This window comes from Triturus cristatus, chromosome 3_1 (assembly GCF_964204655.1).
Source record: "Triturus cristatus chromosome 3_1, aTriCri1.1, whole genome shotgun sequence".
Taxonomy (NCBI): Eukaryota; Metazoa; Chordata; class Amphibia; order Caudata; family Salamandridae; genus Triturus; species Triturus cristatus.
Window position 1 is genome coordinate 672451857 of NC_140583.1, and position 18477 is coordinate 672470333.

An 18477-nucleotide genomic window follows, 5' to 3' on the forward strand; every position below is an offset into this window, starting at 1 on the left:
GTTCCAAAAAGGGCCCCAAAATAGTCCCCAAGGGAACGAAGGGAAGGGTTCTCAGCCTCCCCCACCCCAGAAACCGACCGGGGCCCCGACAGGTCCTCCTGTTCCAAAGGGGCCCGTAAGATGTTACAGGTGTAACAATTTGGGGCATTTTGCCTCTGATGTGAAGTGTCCATTGTTTGGTAAACCAGCACCCACTGGTGCTCCACCCCGGCAGGTGACTAGTGTAGCCTTGGGGGAGGAGAGGGATGTCCAAGGTGGGTGGGGTCCCGCAGAGATGTCCCTGGTCTCGCTAGGAGACCGTGAAGTGGTCCCTCCAACCCAGCTGCCTGAGAACACTAAGAAGTACAGGCAGTGGGTGACCATAAATGGCCATAGAGTGGAAACTCTTAGAGATACAGGAGCCAGTGTGACAGCTGTCAGGTGTCACCTGGTGTCTCAGGAGCAGGTGGTCCCCAATGCATTCTATCCCGTTGTTGCCGCTGACAACACAGAGAGACACTGCAAGGTGGCTCAGGTTCCCTTTGAGTGGGGGGGGGGTCTCTGGTACTCTTCAGGTAGCTGTGAGGCCCGCCATGCCTGTAGACTGTTTGTTAGGGAACGATTTGGAGAGCTCACCTTGGGCTAAGGTGGAGCGGAGTGCTCACCTGGAGATGTTGGGTATGCCGGATTGGGCGTGTGTCACCACACGGTCCATGGCAGCCAGTAGAGGTACTCAAGAGGTCCTGGAGCCTGAGAGGGAGGCCCAGGAACCGGCCTCAGAGAGAAGGAGCAAGGGGCGCGGGAAGCCGGCCCCTGAAGTTCCCACGGTCCAGGAGGAAGCAGACCTTGAGGGGGATGCCCTGGAGCCTACAGGGGAGCAGATAGCTGAACTGGGAGACCTGCCGGAGCTGACCCATTGGCAGCAGGAAGGGGGTCCCACCAGGGAGGACTTTTGCAAGGCACAGAAGGAGTGCCCTTCTCTCGTGGGTATGCGGCAGCAGGCTGCAGACCAGGCCGCAGGTGATCAGTCAGGATCGCATTTCGTTTACTGGGAGAACGACCTCCTGTATACAGAGCCTAAGGTTGCTGAGCCTGGGTCAGCCCGTGCGCTGGTGGTACCCCAGGACTTCAGAGCCTTCCTACTGGGGCTGGCTCACGATGTGCCATTGGCAGGGCATTTGGGGCAGGACAAGACCTTTGAAAGGCTTGTCACCCACTTTTATTGGCCTCAAATGCGCAGGAGTTCAGATACTCACTGCAGGACATGCCAGACTTGCCAGGCAAGTGGAAAGAGTGGAAGGAAGCAGAAGGCTCCACTCCAGCCATTCCCTGTGGTCGGTACCCCATTCCAGCGAGTGGGGATTGACATTGTAGGGCCACTGGACCCCAGGACAGCGATGGGCAATAGGTTCATCCTGGTCCTGGTGGACCATGCCACCCGGTACCCGGAAGCCATTCCTCTAAGGACAGTGACGGCCCCCGTGGTGGGACGGGCACTGATGGGAATTTTCTCCCGAGTGGGATTCCCTCTAGAAGTGGTGTCTGACCGAGGTACCAATTTCATGTCCAAATACATGAAATCTCTTTGGCAAGAGTGTGGTGTAACCTACAAGTTCACCACCCCTTACCACCCCCAAGGAAACGGGTTGGTTGAGAGATTCAACCTAACCCTCAAAGGCATGATAATGGGCCTAGAAGGAGCCATGAGGCGTAAGTGGGACGTCCTCTTACCATGCCTTCTCTTCGCTTACCGTGAGGTGCCAAAGAAGTCTCTGGGGTTCAGTCCCTTTGAGCTTCTGTATGGTCACCCAGTCAGAGGACCTCTAAGTCTGGTCAAAGAAGGCTGGGAGCAATCTCCCAGGAAACCTCCCCAGAATGTATATAGTTACATGCTGGCCTTCAGGAATCAGACTAGGCGATTCAGGCAACTTGCTGAGGCAAATCTGGAAGCCAGCCAGGAGGAGATGAAGCGGTGGTACGACCAGAATGCCACTCTGGTAGAGCTTCAGCCTGGACAGAAAGTATGGGTCTTGGCCCCCGTGGAGCCGTGTGCGCTCCAGGATAAGTGGACCGGTCCCTTTGAGGTGGTGGAGCGCAAGAGTCCTGTTACCTACGTGGTGGACCTGAAGTCTCCTAGGAACCCCTTAAGGGTCCTACACGTCAACCGCCTCAAGCCCCACTTGGAGAGGTCCCAAGTGGGCATGCTCTTGGCAACAGATGCTGGAATGGAAGAGGAGACAGAACCTCTTCCTGACCTCCTGTCAGCCAAGGAGCACGATGGGTCAGTGGATGGTGTCATCCTCTCTTCCACCCTGACCCCTGAGCAACAGAATGATTGTCGCCAGTTGCTGGGACAGTTTTCTGACCTGTTTTCCCTGGTCCCTGGTGTCACTGATTGGTGCGTCCATGATGTGGACACTGGGGATAGTCCACCTGTGCGGCACAAGGCCTACAGGGTGACTGACAGGGTGAGGACCTGCATCAAGGAGGAGGTCTCCAAGATGTTTGCCCTCGGGGTAATTGAGTCTTCTAGCAGTCCTTGGGCCAGCCCCGTGGTCTTGGTCCCAAAGGCTGCAGCGCCGGGAGCCACACCCGAACTCCGGTTCTGTGTGGACTACAGAGGACTCAATTCGGTCACTAGGACCGACGCACACCCCATCCCCAGAGCTGATGAGCTCATCGATCGGCTAGGGGCTGCCAACTACCTCAGCACGTTTGATTTAACGTCTGGGTATTGGCAGATCGCCTTGACCGAGGGGGCCAAAGAGAGGTCAGCATTTTCCACCCCAGATGGGCACTACCAGTTCCGGGTTATGCCATTTGGGATGAAGAATGCCCCTGCCACCTTCCAGAGATTGGTCAACCAGGTGTTGGCTGGGCTGGATTCGTTCAGTGCAGCCTACCTGGATGACATCGCGGTGTTCAGCTCAACTTGGGAAGAACACCTGCGACACCTCTGGGAAGTGTTGATGGCGCTGCGCAAGGCAGGCCTCACGATCAAGGCGAGTAAGTGCCAGATCGGGCAGGGTTCCGTGGTGTACTTGGGACACCAAGTTGGGAGTGGCCAGGTGGCACCCCTTCAGCCCAAGATAGAAACCATCCTGAATTGGGAGGCGCCCAAAACCCAGACGGAGGTGAGAGCCTTCCTAGGTCTCACCGGGTACTACAGGAGGTTTGTCAAGGGGTATGGCAACATGGTTGCCCCCTTGACAGCGCTGACTTCGAAGAAGCAGCCCAGGAAAGTGATCTGGACTGACACCTGTCAGAAAGCTTTTGAGGCCTTGAAAACTGCTATGTGCACGGCGCCCGTGCTCTTGGCTCCCAACTTCTCCAAAGAGTTTATCGTTCAGACAGACGCTTCAGAGCATGGTGTGGGGGCTGTTCTTTCACAGATTAATGAGGAGGGCCTAGATCAACCCGTAGCCTTTCTTAGCAGGAGGCTACTCCCACGGGAACAAAGGTGGAGTGCTATTGAGCGTGAGGCATTTGCTGTGGTCTGGGCGCTGAAGAAGCTAAGACCCTACTTGTTTGGGTCTCACTTCCGGGTTCAGACGGACCACAGGCCCCTCAGATGGTTGATGCATATGAGGGGTGAGAATCCGAAGCTGTTGAGGTGGTCCATTTCCCTACAGGGTATGGATTTCACGGTGGAACATCGCCCTGGTACAGATCACGCCAATGCTGACGGTCTGTCCAGATTTTTCCGCCTTAGTGATGAGGAACTCCCTGGGGTAGGGTAGTTCTCCCCACTTTTCAGCTGGAGGGGACACGTGTTAGACCTGGCACCTTGGCGTGAGTCTCCCTTCCTCTTTTTGTCGCTGTGCCTCATGTGTTTTTATGGTGTTGGCCGCTCAGCGCGCTGTGCCACTGCCAACCAGTGTCACGGTGCGAGTGCTCCCTATGTAAATTGTATATGTTGGTTGGATTCCATGATTGGATTGTTTGATTTACTATCAGACCCCAGTAAAGTGCGCCAGGAGCGCCAGGGCATGTAAAGGCAAACACCGCTGGTGGGCTTGCAGCACGGGTTGTGCCACCCACAGATGCGGCCGGTAAAATACGTCTAAGGTCTGCCATCGCAGAACCTGCGTGCAGTCTGGTACTGACACGCCGACCGACAAGTGCCCACACTTGCCGGTCCCTGAAACCTTCCCTTAGCTGCATGTTAGTCACCCCTCTGGTAGGCCCACGGGCAGGGTGCATTGTACGCCTAAGGTAGGACAAGCCGGGATGCGTGGCATGTCCTAGTAGTGAATTACCGCCATCTTGGTGTTCACTACTGCAAGGCTACCCTGTTCTCATAGGCCAGTATGGGCGGCCGGGATTATTACACCCTATGATCCTAACCGACCCAGGGAACATGGTAGGAGATCGAGTTTAGTATGCCTGAACTCGGAATAATAAGGTACACCTTTTCGCAAGGTTTATTTTAATATTCCGGGTTTGCAAATGCCGCTTTTAGAAAGTTGGCCTTTGCTTGCCTAAACCTTTCAGCCGCCTCTGCGTGTTGTGTATCTGATGTCTGGCTGGTGTGAGTGACAGGGCTGGGGGAACCCAGATGGGCAGGGCTAGGTAGCCTGGTATGAATAGGACGATCGACAGGTAGATGGGTGGGAGGAGTGCTCCTAGGTTCTGAATAGGACAGTGCTCCGCTACCTCGATGCCGGCTCCACCCCCTGTGGAGCGTCTGATGACTCTGCCCTGCACTCTGAAAGGAGAAGCCTGCATCACGTAAACAAAGTGCTCAGGAACCGGACTGAACTAGGCAAGGGCCCCCCTGGCCTGGGAGAACAAAAGATTTGTGGTATAAATGGAGGAGCCCTGCTCCTAAGAAACTAGATCCGCTTTTGACCAAGAAGAATCTCTGCCTGAGGAGGAGGCACCGGGAAAGCTGTAGGAGGAAGACTGTCCCTATCCTGGGGGATTGGCCTGCAGTGGTGACCTTGCTACCAAAGGAGAGAAGAGAAACTGTTGCTGAAGACTTTTACTTTACTTTTACTTTCAAGACTTGTGCTTTTCCAAAAACGATCTCCAAGGGCTTGGAACTGAGCTTGCCCCCTGAACTGAGCCCCAGGACCATTGGGCTCTACCTGATCTTCACTCGCCTGCTGCTGGACTGTGGTGTCCTTTCCCTCGCCGGAGCTGTGACCCTCGTGCCCCAGTCCCTCCTTGAGCCGTGACCTGGACTGCTTAGCCGCCCCCGCCTTGGGAAGAGCCTCGCTCGATCGGAGCCGCTCCCCCTACGCTGTACTGGGCTGCCCCGTCACCTCGCTCGTTGGAGGCTCGCTGTGCACCTTCACCCTCCCGCCGGAATCGGCGTTTGTGAGCATCTCCAAGCCTCGGACGGCCCGGACGCATCTGCGTGCCCGGCTGCCCCGCTTTGTTCACCCGCCACCTGCAACACCCCGCTCTTGTCGTGAGCCTGAAGATCAGACCCCCATCGTGAAGTGTGGGAGCCCCGGACGCCGCCTCGCTCTTCTGTCGAAGAGCCGCTGAAATCCCGCACCCGCCTTTGCGTCAAGAAACAAGGTACTGTACTTACGAACTCGACCGCGAGCTCGCATCGGATCCAGGGTCCGCAACGTTCTTATTTCCCTGTCATCTGCTGTGTGCTCCCTGGGCGCTGCCTCAGCACGAAGTGCGCTGAGGCCTACAGTTACCTTGGGCCCGCCTAAAGAACTTTCCGTAAAACCAAGAGAACTTGACCGTATTTCCAAGAATTGTGGCCCCATCAGTTCAACGTTACTGGGCCTTGTATTTGAATCTGCTGAATCTACATAAAAACTTATTTTTATATACTTCCTGATTGGTGTCCGTTTGTGGTGCATGCAAGGGGTTTACTGTATGTGTAATTGCATTTGCTTAACCGTGTACGCCTGAGACTTAGCCTAGACTGCTCGCGCCACGCACCTAGAGGGTGAGCAGGGGTTATTCTGGGGAGTCATCCTTCGCCCTGACAAGAAGTAAAGGGTCCCCGCTTGTTGTGGGTTCACACCTGCGTCAACCGGAGCCCCCTCATTTCTAACACAGCTACATCCCCTTTTCTGCTGTGCTAAGCTGATTTTGGCATTTGGAAAACGTTTTCGGAATTTCAAAATGGGTTTAGAAACCCATACCGAATTTCACCTGGGAAACTGCAGGTTAATGGTATTTGGTTCAATTTGTGAGTAGGTAATGTATGTGTGAAAGGTCCAATGTAATACTTCGAGGCTTTATTCAAAGCCCAGGCCACGTGCAGTATTACCAGGAGCAGCCCGTGCAGGTTAGAGCGTTGGGGCCGGGGAATTCGATAGACGACCACGAGGGAAAATTAAATAAACAATACATTTTCCCTCGTCGTTGTCTATCGAAAACCCCCCCCTGGCCTCACCGCTCTTACCTGCATGGGCCGTGGCTGAGTATTACACTGATCACAAAAAACGGTTGCAATTTGTGACCAATATTTTTGCAACTGATGTGGAAATTAGTGGACTAACCTATTTACTAATAGGTCAGTTCACAGAATTGTGAATTGCAGTAGATTGCAATCCCACCTTCATTAACATTCATGAGGAAAGTTGGAAATTGCAACTTATTCGTATTTGAAACAATCGCCGTGATGGTGGCCTCCAAGGGTCAGCAGATACCATGTCTGTGATTTTGTTTAAATAAAGAAAACATTTTTTGAAATGCAAACAGTTTACTTTATAGGATACAGAACTGTGCTTTAAAAAAGTTTTCGTAGAGAGTTAGTAGTGGTCCCTTGGACCACCTCCTCCTACAATTGTTGAAACATTTATCAACATTCACGTAGGGAAAGGGTCCGAAGAGGACCCCTTCACTTTTACAAATAGGTTAGCACCCCAGCTTGGTTTGTGACAAGAATACCAGTCACACACCCTTCATACATACATTACCTACTAACCAGTGCTAGAGTGCTTGCTCCTTAAAACCTGGTAGAATATATCTACTGCTGTTAAACGAATCTCTTCAAACTGGAAAGATGCACGTTTACTATCTGTTAATGCTTGGTGGGCCCAGATAACTTTTCTTCGACATGGCCACTGTTCACTATTATGTACCCATTAGGATTCTTCTATGCTTGTCTCTACCATTTGGTATACTCCAGACTCTTACATTAACAACTCTAATGTATTATAATGCCTATAATATTGTGTGCTTCTATTTATTATAGTAACCCTTCTATGTTTTTATTGAGGTTATTAGTCATCATGATTCTACTAATATGACTTTGTAACTTATAGTTCTCATACTTATTGAGTATTTATCTGGATTTTACTCCTTACAGCTGCAGCACTATTTTTGTATGTTATTAATTATTTGGTCTGATAAAAACTTTTTTGAACAGATGATTGTTGGATAACTAGATGTGCACGCCCTCACCTCGCTAACAATTCTTCTAAGATGTGCTTGAAAGCTTTAATTACTGCAGTGCCTATACTACACTGTGTGCTGGTAGCTTTGGCATGAATGCATCCTTACTTGGCAATCAATTTTCTAGCTTGAGTCAATACTTCTACTTCTGACATTTGCACCGGCTGTCCATCAGGGCCTCCAGTAGTGTTGTCACTGTATGATGAGGCTTAGACTCTACTCTGTAATGCCCATCTGTGCTTCAAAGGTTTCAACTGGGCAGTCAAGATATGAAGTCCACACTTGTGAGATGTAGAGATGGGCCTATCACCTCTTTCATAGAAGCTTTACAGGTGAGCTCTTCAAAAAGCCACATTCCTTGTTCTAGGTGTAGCATAGGTTACAGAGAAGCTGCCTTCTGGGAATGATTAACATTCAAGGTGTTGTTCCCCATCTAATGTAGAACAGCTCTTGAAAGGCTGACGTTTTGGATATATGTATATATGTGTGTGTTTATAAATGCACATACACACAAGCACACTGCTGCTGCTGAACATATTGTACCAGTTCTTCTTTTAACAACTTTATTAAAATGTTATCAAGGCTAAGACAAGGTTAACAGGTTTTATTACATCCATGCAAAACATTAGAAGATAGGGGTATAATGACTTTTAAGTAATTACATTGCAAAAATCACATTACAATGGTTCCTGAAATAATAGAGTGCGATATAAACATTGGATGATCAACACAACTGCATTTCATCAGCATCATTAGTGCCTTTGGAAGAGGATGACATATCACACAGTGTAGACCTGCATAAAACAACTTGCACACTGGTAATACCCTTGGCAGCTGGAGGTCTCCCATCCAGACATATCTGTCTGGAGCACAGGACCCATGTCTGGGCATACCCGTCACACTTAGGGCATTAACTGAAACAACAGCAAGGTGGTGTATTGGAGCAGGGTCAAGGCTGATTTACATATGGTTGGGTTCAAACTGAGGTGGCATGGTGGATGAAAAATGATGGATTGTGATGCAGTCCTGAGTGATCGCCAGTGCCTGAGATTAAATCCAGCATTCCAACCATTGTTTTTTTTTATGCCCTATGTGTGACGGGTATGCCCAGACATGGGTCCCATGCTCACTGGGCCACTGGAATCAAGCTATGCCTGCTGAAGAGCTCATAATAGAGCAAACCTGGTCGTGGGTTGCTTGTGTTCTGGTTCAGGAAGGATCTGGCCTGGCAGTGTGCGTTGGACTGTTCCACCGGAGCAGACCCAAGGCTGATTTGCATATGGCTGGGCCCAAACTGAGGTGGCATGGTGGGCAAAAAATGATGATTGGGATGCGGCCCAAACAATCGTAAGTGGCTAAGAATAATTCAAGCATGCCATGCTTCACTCTGTTTTTTGATGCCCTAAGTGGGACGGGCATGCCCAGACGTAGGTCCTGTGCACACTGTGCCACTGGAATAAAGCTACACTTCACTGATGAGCCCATAATAAGGGGAAAACCGGTCCCAGGCTGCTTGTGTTCTGGTTTCGGGAGGATCTGGCCTGGCAGTTCAGGCTGGACTGTTCAACTGGAGCAGGGAGAAGGCTGATTTGCATATGGCTGGGTCCAAACTGAGGTGGCATGGTAGCAAAAAACAATGCAGCAGTGGGATGCTTCCTGCGCAATCACCAGTGGCTGAGATTAATTCAAGCATTTCATCCATTATTTTGTTTTTTGATGCCCTAAGTGTGACAGGCAAGTACAGACATGGGTCCCATGCTCACTATGCCACTGGAATCAAGCTATATCTGGCTGATGAGCCCATAATAAGGACAAAACCTGTCCTGGGTTGCTTGGGGTCCAATTCAGGTAGGACCTCCCCTGGCAGTTTGGGCTCGACTGTTCCCATTGGAGCAGGGTCAAAGTTGGTTTTAATATGGCTGTATCCAAACTGAGGTGGCATGGTGGTCGAAAAACGATGGATTGGAATGTGGCTCGAGCAATCGCCAGTGGCTGAGATTAATCAAGCATTCCATTCCCCTGATCTAGCACAACCAGATGTCCATGAGGGAAATTATGTGCTTTTAGGCGCTATATATATACCTAAAACTTTAAAATTTAATTTCTACGATTCTTCTGATTGGAGTTTTATTGCTCTGGTATCATTTTATTTATTGAAATTTACTTTGCTTTTCTAAGTCGTTTTTGAATATTTCTAGTTTTGTGTCTTTCTTTATTACTGTTTGTGTGATGCATAAATACTTTACACATTGCCTCTAAGTTAAGCCTGACTGCTTTGTGCCAAGCTACCTGAGGTTTAAACACAGGTTAAGTTAATGACTTTTGAGATTCACCCTGACAAGGATTGTGCTTCTTCCTTGAGCAGGGTTTCCAAACGTCTCTCAACAAATTACCCAATTCCTAAAATGTTTTTATCACTCTTTCACATTATGAACCAGAGTCTGATGACATTCCCCTTTCTGCCGTTGTTCCTATTTCAAACTACTGCAAAATTAACAAAGACATGGCACTCTGCATATTGCTGCTCACTGGATGTGAATATCTTCTAACCTTTAATCTGAGTGATGTCCATAACACCAATTTTTTGCATAGGTCGATGTTGGATGGATGCACTAGAAATTGCCCTGCGTTGCTCCAGTCTCTTCAGGCTCAGTTCATCTAAACAAGCTAAGGATATAGACCTGAACTACGTGCCAGATGCTTCTCATGCTGGCTGGTATAACCTTCTGCACGAGCAGGACCTCTTCCAGTAAGTTTCTCTTTTTCTCTTGATTTAATTATATCCATCTCACTGTAAAATTTAGAGTATTCGAGATTCTTTATGGCTCTCAAATAATAAACAAATTATAGACAGGTGCTAAAAAACGAATTTATCATATTTTTCCTAGTGCAGAACAACGACATGAGGGTTTTCAAAGACTGTGATAAATATCTCCTCCCTTGTGTATACCTGGCAGGTTAAAGCTACTTCCAGTATAGAAGCCACCATCTCTTACTTTTTATGTTAAACACATTAGCGACAGGACAGCTAAATCTGATACTCAACAGACCAATTACTGAACCTGGTGTCTGATGTGCTATTTGCTGCTCACAAAATACTGGTCACAATTCGTGGCCAGTGTTTTTGTGAAAACTAACAAATTTTCTGAACCAACTTATGTACTAATAGGTCTCTTCAGAAAATTTGGGAGGGCGGAGCTAGCTCGCGACCAAGATGGCCTCTTGAGCCCTTTGCTCCGTGCAATGCAGAAATATCCTCTAAATTATCCGGCATTCCCGCGGAGCCCTACATGCCTCTTACTGCGGCCTGTACGCTAGAAGCCGTCCGGAGCATGGCGGTCTGGCTCCGGTTCCTCACGGACCTCGTACAGTGGAGCTGCGTTGCTGCCAAGAAGCGTGCCCTGCAAGGCCCGGATCCCTGAGCCACAGTAAGCAGTGCAGCGGAGCCCGGTGAGCGGCGAGCCGCTGGCAAGCGGTGGGGAGGTTCGCCAAGCAGCGCGTTGGAGAGGAATGCTGGTCTGACTGCCACTTCGTGCCCGGAGTCGGAGCCGTGACACAGGGGTACTGCTTAAGGGCCAATATCAGCTCTGTGGAGAGCGGGGAAGTCGCGCAGCCTCCCGGAGCTGTTCAGCCGATCTCGGACCGTGGATATTAACAGGGCGCAAATACCCCGGCGCACAGCCATTTTCACCACTCCGACCTCCGTGTGAGTGTGCCATGGTTTCACAGATGCAGATAGGCGGTTGGAGGCCCTTATTAACTCCGCCATTGTACCTACGCACCTGAGAGGCTACCGGCCCCCTGGAGATATTGTTTTGCCTAATGAGGTAGGACTGTGTGCAGCGCTACAGAAGCGCACTGAGAGGACGGCTGTAGCTTCGCCTGAGTGTATGCGCATTGGGGGGCGCCAGGACAAGGAGGTCCCGGGCGCATGCAGTCAGCGCTGTCAACTATGGTCAACTATGGTATGGAGGTGTTGGCTGTTTAAGCACTGAGGTGGCGGTGCCTGCCGGTGAGTGGTGGCTCTGTGTGCTGAGACTGCAGACGGGTGGTGCACGCCAGATGGGACAGAGCCTGCTCTTTCTTCACCGCACATCCCCTCATCCTCTGGGGATGGGCCCCTGCAAGTGTGTCTGAACACGCGTGGGGTGCGGTCCGGCGAGGCTAAGAAGTTGGTTCGGGGAAGCCTGGATCAGGAAGCAAAGTGGACCCGTGTAGGGGTGGTAAAATAGTTGTCTGTCAGCGGAAGCCAGGACTGACTTTCACCTGTTCAAGGGGGCTCCCTGCGCACTACAGTGAGTGCCCAACAGCAGGCGCCTGTAAAGAAGCACGCAATGTCGATACATAGCAGACTGGACAACAGAGAAGTCCTGTGCGGTCAGAGGTTCTCCCATACCCAGGTGGTAATTTAGTGTGAATACCCGCGGGGCTGGTGCCCAGGTGAGCCTTGTCTGGGAGGAACTCCCAAGATACACAATGGGCAGAGTGGACAGAGCTCAATCCAAGCTCTCATTCGAGCAGAAGAGGCCGAAATCACATGATGCCACCTCAGATGGGGCAGACAGGTCCCAGACCGTCCCCGTGTCAGACGAAGCTAGTCCAGACATTTGAGGGATGTTAGTTGCCATGGAAAATAGCCTGCAAAGTGGTATCGCATCACTGGGCACGAAGATGGACGCCCTTTTCTACCGGATGGGCAGAATGGGGGAAAGCTTAGACAAACATGCGGAGCGCTTGGATATGTCGGAACGGAGACTGAAGCAGGTGGAGGAAGCCCACACCACATTGGACTCGGACCACAAGCAATGGGCGAGAGTACTGCGTGTTCTTCAAGAGGCCTGTTCTCTTCGCTGTAACCTCAGAATCACCGGTCTGCCGGAGTCCACCCCGACTGGCAACATGGAACACTTTGTCGAGAAACTGTTGGTCGCGTTGCTTGGCGATGGGGTCTTCTCCGCCATGTTCGTGGTGGAGAGGGCACATCGCTTCCTGGGCCCACGTCCGCCCCGGGGAGCGCCACCACGCCCTAATATTGCAAAACTGCTCAATTACAGAGACAGAGATGTTGCCCTGAAACTGGCTAGGGAAAAGGGATTGCTGAACTATGAAGGCTCGGAGATCTCGCTGTTCACTGATTTCACAATTCGAGTACAGGAGGCGCGTCGCCAGTTCGTGCCCATGAAAAAACAGCTATGGGACATGGGCATAGACTACGCTATGCTGTACCCGGCGAAGCTTCGGGTCAACAGGCAGGGCCGCTCCCACATCTTCACCGACCCGAAGGCCCTGCAGAAGGCCTTGAAAGATTGGTCTAAGGAGAGACGCAATACCCCGGAATGACAGCTTCTAGACGAGGCAGCTGGGGGTGCCTTAGAGGAACAAGACTAACAAAGAGGACTGTCAATTGGACGATAAGTATGCTCAATAGCTTGGAGTGAAACGGGTGGAGGGTAGAATCATATATGTTCGGGAAGATGCGCAATGTGGGCGGTAGCTGCCTACCCTTAGTATCATGTGGGGGGGGTGAGTATACAAGCTGGGCCTGGGCTGACTCGAGGCACCGTTGGGGGAACTATTAGACACGAGTCTGGGAGATGGCGTTAAGTTAGTGGCGGAATTAGTGGATTTTACGTCAGAATCAATACTAGCGGTTACTGCAGCTCCAAGGAGTATCGTACAATGGTCATGGGGAGACAGCTTCCTACTTTGTACTATGTGATCATTTAGGCCTGAGCATGGTGAACCTGTGGGAATGCACATCAATTCACTGACAATGCATGGGGGTGGGTTGTTTTATGCTGTATTCTCATTGTTATCTATAACAAGTCGAGCTACATCCGCCCACAAGTGTATCACACAAGAGGGTGGATAATCACCTTTGAGGGGGAGTGGAGGGTAGGCGGTTTGGGGTTATTGGGAGATGAGTCATGGCCAAGTTGGGGGAGGTCCGTTATGGGGGGGCTGGGTAGGAGGGAAAGTTGGGTTATTGCGGTTGTTTGAAGCTCTTTGTCTATATGCCTATGTACTGCTTATTGCCAACTTGTTGCTTGGGTCGAGATACAATCTGGGCTCCACTATGCATGACGGTGGGTGGGGGTGACACAAGTACTCTAGCAGCCCCTGGTTCTTTACGTGCACTTACGTGGAACGTACGGGGACTTAATGACTACCGAAAGTTGCGTAAGGTGCTGAACTATCTCAATAGACAAATGATTGACATTGCCTTGATACAGGAGACACATCTACCACTAAACAGTGTAATGCTGCGTAGTAGAGGACTGCTAAATAACATCACTATCTCAGGATTCACTACACATGCCAGAGGGGTACTGACATGGGTTAACCCCAGGTCGGCCATCACAATGGTACAATTGGATTCAGACAGAGGTGGCCGATTCGTGATCTCCAAGTGCCGAGGGAAAGGAGTAGATATCATTGTAGTTAATGGCTACGGTCCCAATTATTACTGCCCAGAGTTTTACGCTTCCCTGGCTTGCACTGCCTCTAAGTATCCAGAGGCACGATATCTTTGGGGTGGGGAATTTAATCTAGTCAGAGACCCATATTTGGACAGATCGGGGGGACCGACGAGACAACCTTCCGCAGCAGCCAGAGCACTTGAGAGTACGCTGTGGAGCTTGGATCTCTGTGATGTATGGCGAGTCAGATGCCCGGATAAGGGAGGACACACGCACTACTTTGCTTACCATAATCTGCACACTCGTATTGATTACTAGTTGATTTCATCGCCTCTCGTGGGCCACATTCGGGACTGCTTAATACTCCCTCGTACACTTTCCGATCACTCTCCTCTATTGCTAGTACTCGATACCCCCGGGAAGACTGTTCCGCCGTTTACTTGGCGGTTTCCACTTTATTCACTGCTGGACCCATTCTTCAAAGATGAACTGGCGGACGCTATTGAAACCTTTTTCGACATCAACGTGGGGTCTGTGGACAGCTTTCAGGTCGTCTGGGAGACCTTTAAGGTCTACATCCGGGGGGTAGCTATGTCTAAGCACTCAGGTGTTTTGCGCTCTATTCGTCAAAGACTAGCTGATCTCGAGCGAAAACTGGGTGACCTGGAAAAACGTCAACAGGCGTGTGATGATGAGGCTACATCGAGTGCTATTAAAGCCTTACTTGAAGAATATCAAGAGGCGGCAGACAGTGAAGTCAAGCATCTCTGCAAATATGCCACGGCGAGAGTATATAGTAGGGAGATAGGCCGGGTTCCGTATTAGCACAAATACTGAAGGCGGCTCACAGTAAAACGCTGGTCCCGGAACTTAAGTTGGCAGAGGGTGGGTTACTAACTGATCAAGTGGACATAGCGAACAATTTTACGCAGAATTGTATGCGTCCCGGTCGTCCGGCACGGGTGAAGAAATCCTATCCTATCTTGAATATATTAAATTACCCTTTCTCACAAACACCCACCGGGAATTTCTCATGCGCCCTATCGAAAAAGATGAAAATATATTAGCTCAATCTGGTATGAAAACTAAAAGCGCTCTGGGGGCAGACGGCCTCACAGTCGACTTTTACAAAAGTTTTCTCGAATTGCTACTTCCTTACCTCTCAGAGTTTTTTGACGACATGTGCGTGTCGGGCACAATGCCACCAACGTTGGGAGAGGCGATTATTGTGGCTATTCCAAAACCTGGCAAACCATTAGACGAATGCGGGTCCTATCGCCTGCTCTCCCTGCTTAATGTAGACACCAAGTTGTTTGCTAAGATACTTGCCAACAGGCTAGCACCACTTGCACCAGTATTGGTGGCTCCAGAGCAAGCAGGGTTTATTCCGGACAGGAACCTCACATATAACCTTCGCACAGTGTTTGGCATGTTCCAACACACTAATCTGAGCACGAAGGCGGTCGCGGTCTTCCTAGATATGGAGAAGGCCTTTGACTCTGTTGAATGGCCCTTAATGCGACAGGTTCTAACTAGGATGGGATTGGGCGCAGTCTTTCTCCAACTGATTGGGGTACTTTATAATTCTCCCACGGCGTGAATCAAAATAGGGGACTTGGTGACGGATTCAATCACGTTATCCAGAGGCACTGAACAGGGTTGCTCGCTATCCCCTATCTTATACGCCCTGGTGGCTGAACCACTGACTTGGGCATTGCGAGAGTACCATGGCCACAGAGGTGTTCGCTTTCCAAATTATAACATCATAGTGTCTACATGCGCAGATGAGACATTGTTATATGTCCGTGAACCGCTAAACAATCTCTCCGCCGTAGAGAGGTGGTACATTTCGGAGCGCTGTGAGGTCTGCGTGTAACATGGTCTAAGTCCATGATATTTCCGATTTCCCCAGCCACGCTACCTTTCGAACCGGACTACCTGTTACAATGGACTACTGACGCAACACGATATCTCGGAATCAGACTACACACTGACTCGGAGATTGTGTTCAGAGAAAATTACGGTACCACGGTCAGTAAGCTGGAGGATGATGTTGAAACCTGGATTAAACTGCCATTGTCTCTACTTGGCAGAATCTCTATCATGAAGATGGTGGTGCTGCCGCGATTTCTGTTCCTTTTCACGAATATTCCTATTGTTTTAGCCCTTTCTTTCTTTCGGAGAGTTAACACATTATTGGTAAAATTGGCTTGGTTGGGTAAACAAGCGTGGGTAAATTGGCGGATGCTTACCTTGCCGTATCACTTGGAAGGGTTAGGCGTGCCAGATTTAAATTTGTATTATAGAGCGGCGCAGGGTGCCCAAGCTTATTATTGGATGCATGGTGCACCTGATATTCTGTTTCTGCGCATGGAAAGTCTCTTCGCTTCTCCCCTTCCCCTACCAGCCACGCTGTTTGAGCCTGCCGACCGCAGGACGGGGATTCTAGACTCGCTTAATTCCACTCGGCATGCATTACATAACATATTACAAATGCAGGCGGGGGCACAGATCTACTCCCCAGACATGCCCATAGATTGGACCCTTTGGCCGGCCCCGTGCAGGGATAAAGCGGTTATTCGGGCGTTACAATCATTGAATATAATGACAACAGGAGACTTATTTCAAGACGGTGCAGTTAAATCCTGGGAAGAGGTGGAGAGCCCTGTGATAGCTAGCAATATGCTGCTACGGTTTCAATTTCATAGGGTGAGGAGAGCATTGTGCGGTAGTTTAGGAGGCAAGCTACAGGAACCCCATGAAGTGCCAGAATTGACCTACATAATCAGAGCTAAGTCGCCCCGTAAAATGGTCACTAATATATAAATTAGGAATGTCCCATCGGGCGAGTCAGTATACTAAAGCCAGACTTGTCTGGCAACGTGACTTGCAGCAGGATATAGATGACGCCATGTGGACTTATTGTTGCACTAGCACTCGGCATATCTCCTTACACGGAAGGCACAGGCTGGTTCATTTCAAGTATGTTAATAGGGTGTACTACACGCCAGAATGATTGCACAAGTATGGATTGCGAGAGACACCGGCTTGTGACAGATGCAGAACTCAACCTACGGATTTTATCCATTTGGCGTGGCAGTGCGCGGGGGTGTACGCATACTGGGAAACTATCTTTCAGGAGTTGGGGAACATAGTAGATACAGAGCTAGTCCCAGATCGGATGCTTGCCCTTCTGGGATATTCTAAACAACTACCCAAGTCAGTGCGTAGACTAGTGGATATGGGTCTTCTTATGGCAAAGAGGCGGGTTGCAATGTGCTGGTCGAAAGGCCCCTTGCCCACAGTCACACAGTGGTCACATGACATGCTATATTGCAGCACACAAACTGAGAATTTTAGTTAATTGATCCCTCCCAGGAGCAGACCCAAGAATTTCTGGGGAATTTACACAACCTATTTACTTGCCAAAAACTTGGATACTACAGATGCAAACCCTACGGACCCCGGCGACACTGCGCATGCTGACACTGTTTAATCTGTATCAGGCAATGCAAATTTGAGTAGGCCCCCTTGGGGGTAGCGCTGAGACGGCATCTAGATGTCATTCCCTCACGGGCAGGGTTACCCAGAGGTTCGGGTCTAGTGACTGTATAGCTTGACCGATACTGTGCCCCTCCGTGTGTTCATTCACAAGCAACACCTCAATGCTTCATGTGCTATTGGACAGCAAAGTACGAACGTAGGCTGGATGGGTATAGTTTATGAATCTTTTGTTATAGTTTGAGTTTTTTCTTTTCCTGCATATACGACATCCTTTCATTCTTGGTTATTGATCGCTGCCTACCCCTTGGGTTGTTGGCTTTTTAGCTGTGTCTACATATTCAAGAAGTTATGCTGCCGGCCCCAGGGTTGTAGGCGAATGGCTGTGTACTCGTGAAATATTCAATAAAGACTTTAATAAAAAATAGTAAAATAAAATAAAAAGGTCTGCTCAGAAAACTTTAAATTGTAGTGGGTCGCAGTCTGACCTCCCTGATAAATATCAATGATGTAGGTCACAAATTGTGACTCTCTACGATTGAAGGCCATCAAAGAGATGATGGCACGCTGGACCTAGAAGGCCACCATGATCGCTTAAAATAATGCACATTTAAAAAAAATATATAGCCAGTTTTCCTTAAAGGAACCACACAGTGTTTTAAAGAAAAGCTTTATTCATCTTTGTTTGTTTGAGAGTTGGCACTGGTCCAGTGGACCACCGCCTATTCCCCAACACACTCTTTTTTTAATTCACAAAAGCAAAGGGCATCAAGGGGATCCCTTCCCTTTTGCAAGCAGGTTGCCAACTCCTTTGAGGCCTTGGTAATTTTTCAATGTTTTGCAACCAGATTTTGGTAGCATATAATTGATACATAGCATACAGATTTGTTATTTGGAAGGGAGCCTACAACACACCCCTTACAGAAATCAAATCACTATCAATTTGTGAACCCATTTTAGGAGTAGGAAAACATTTAGCTAAATCTTTTTGCCTGGGTTATTAATGCGAGCATGCTACAGGTGTGATTGCAGGCAGATTGGCAAATACCTTGTGCAGTGCATGGGCTATCCTTCCACTGGCTAGGGCATACTCATCGCTTTCCCCATTTCAACTGCAGCCACTAGTCTAGCACAATATTAAGATTGAATGGATGGAGGTCATTCTTTAGCTGCCTGATGACCTTCAATTCTTTCAATGCTTTGG

General features: G+C 49.6%; 1 protein-coding gene across 7 annotated transcripts in view; it reads left to right on the forward strand.

Moving 5' to 3' along the window:
* OSBPL5 (oxysterol binding protein like 5) overlaps positions 1-18477 on the forward strand; it is a 1218591-nt gene that overhangs the window by 954955 nt on the left and 245159 nt on the right. For all 7 annotated transcript variants that reach the window (XM_085644727.1, XM_085644725.1, XM_085644728.1 and 4 more), the window contains one exon: positions 9946-10102. In XM_085644727.1, coding sequence (XP_085500853.1) covers positions 9946-10102 — 157 coding nt within the window. The remainder of the gene's footprint in view (positions 1-9945; positions 10103-18477) is intronic.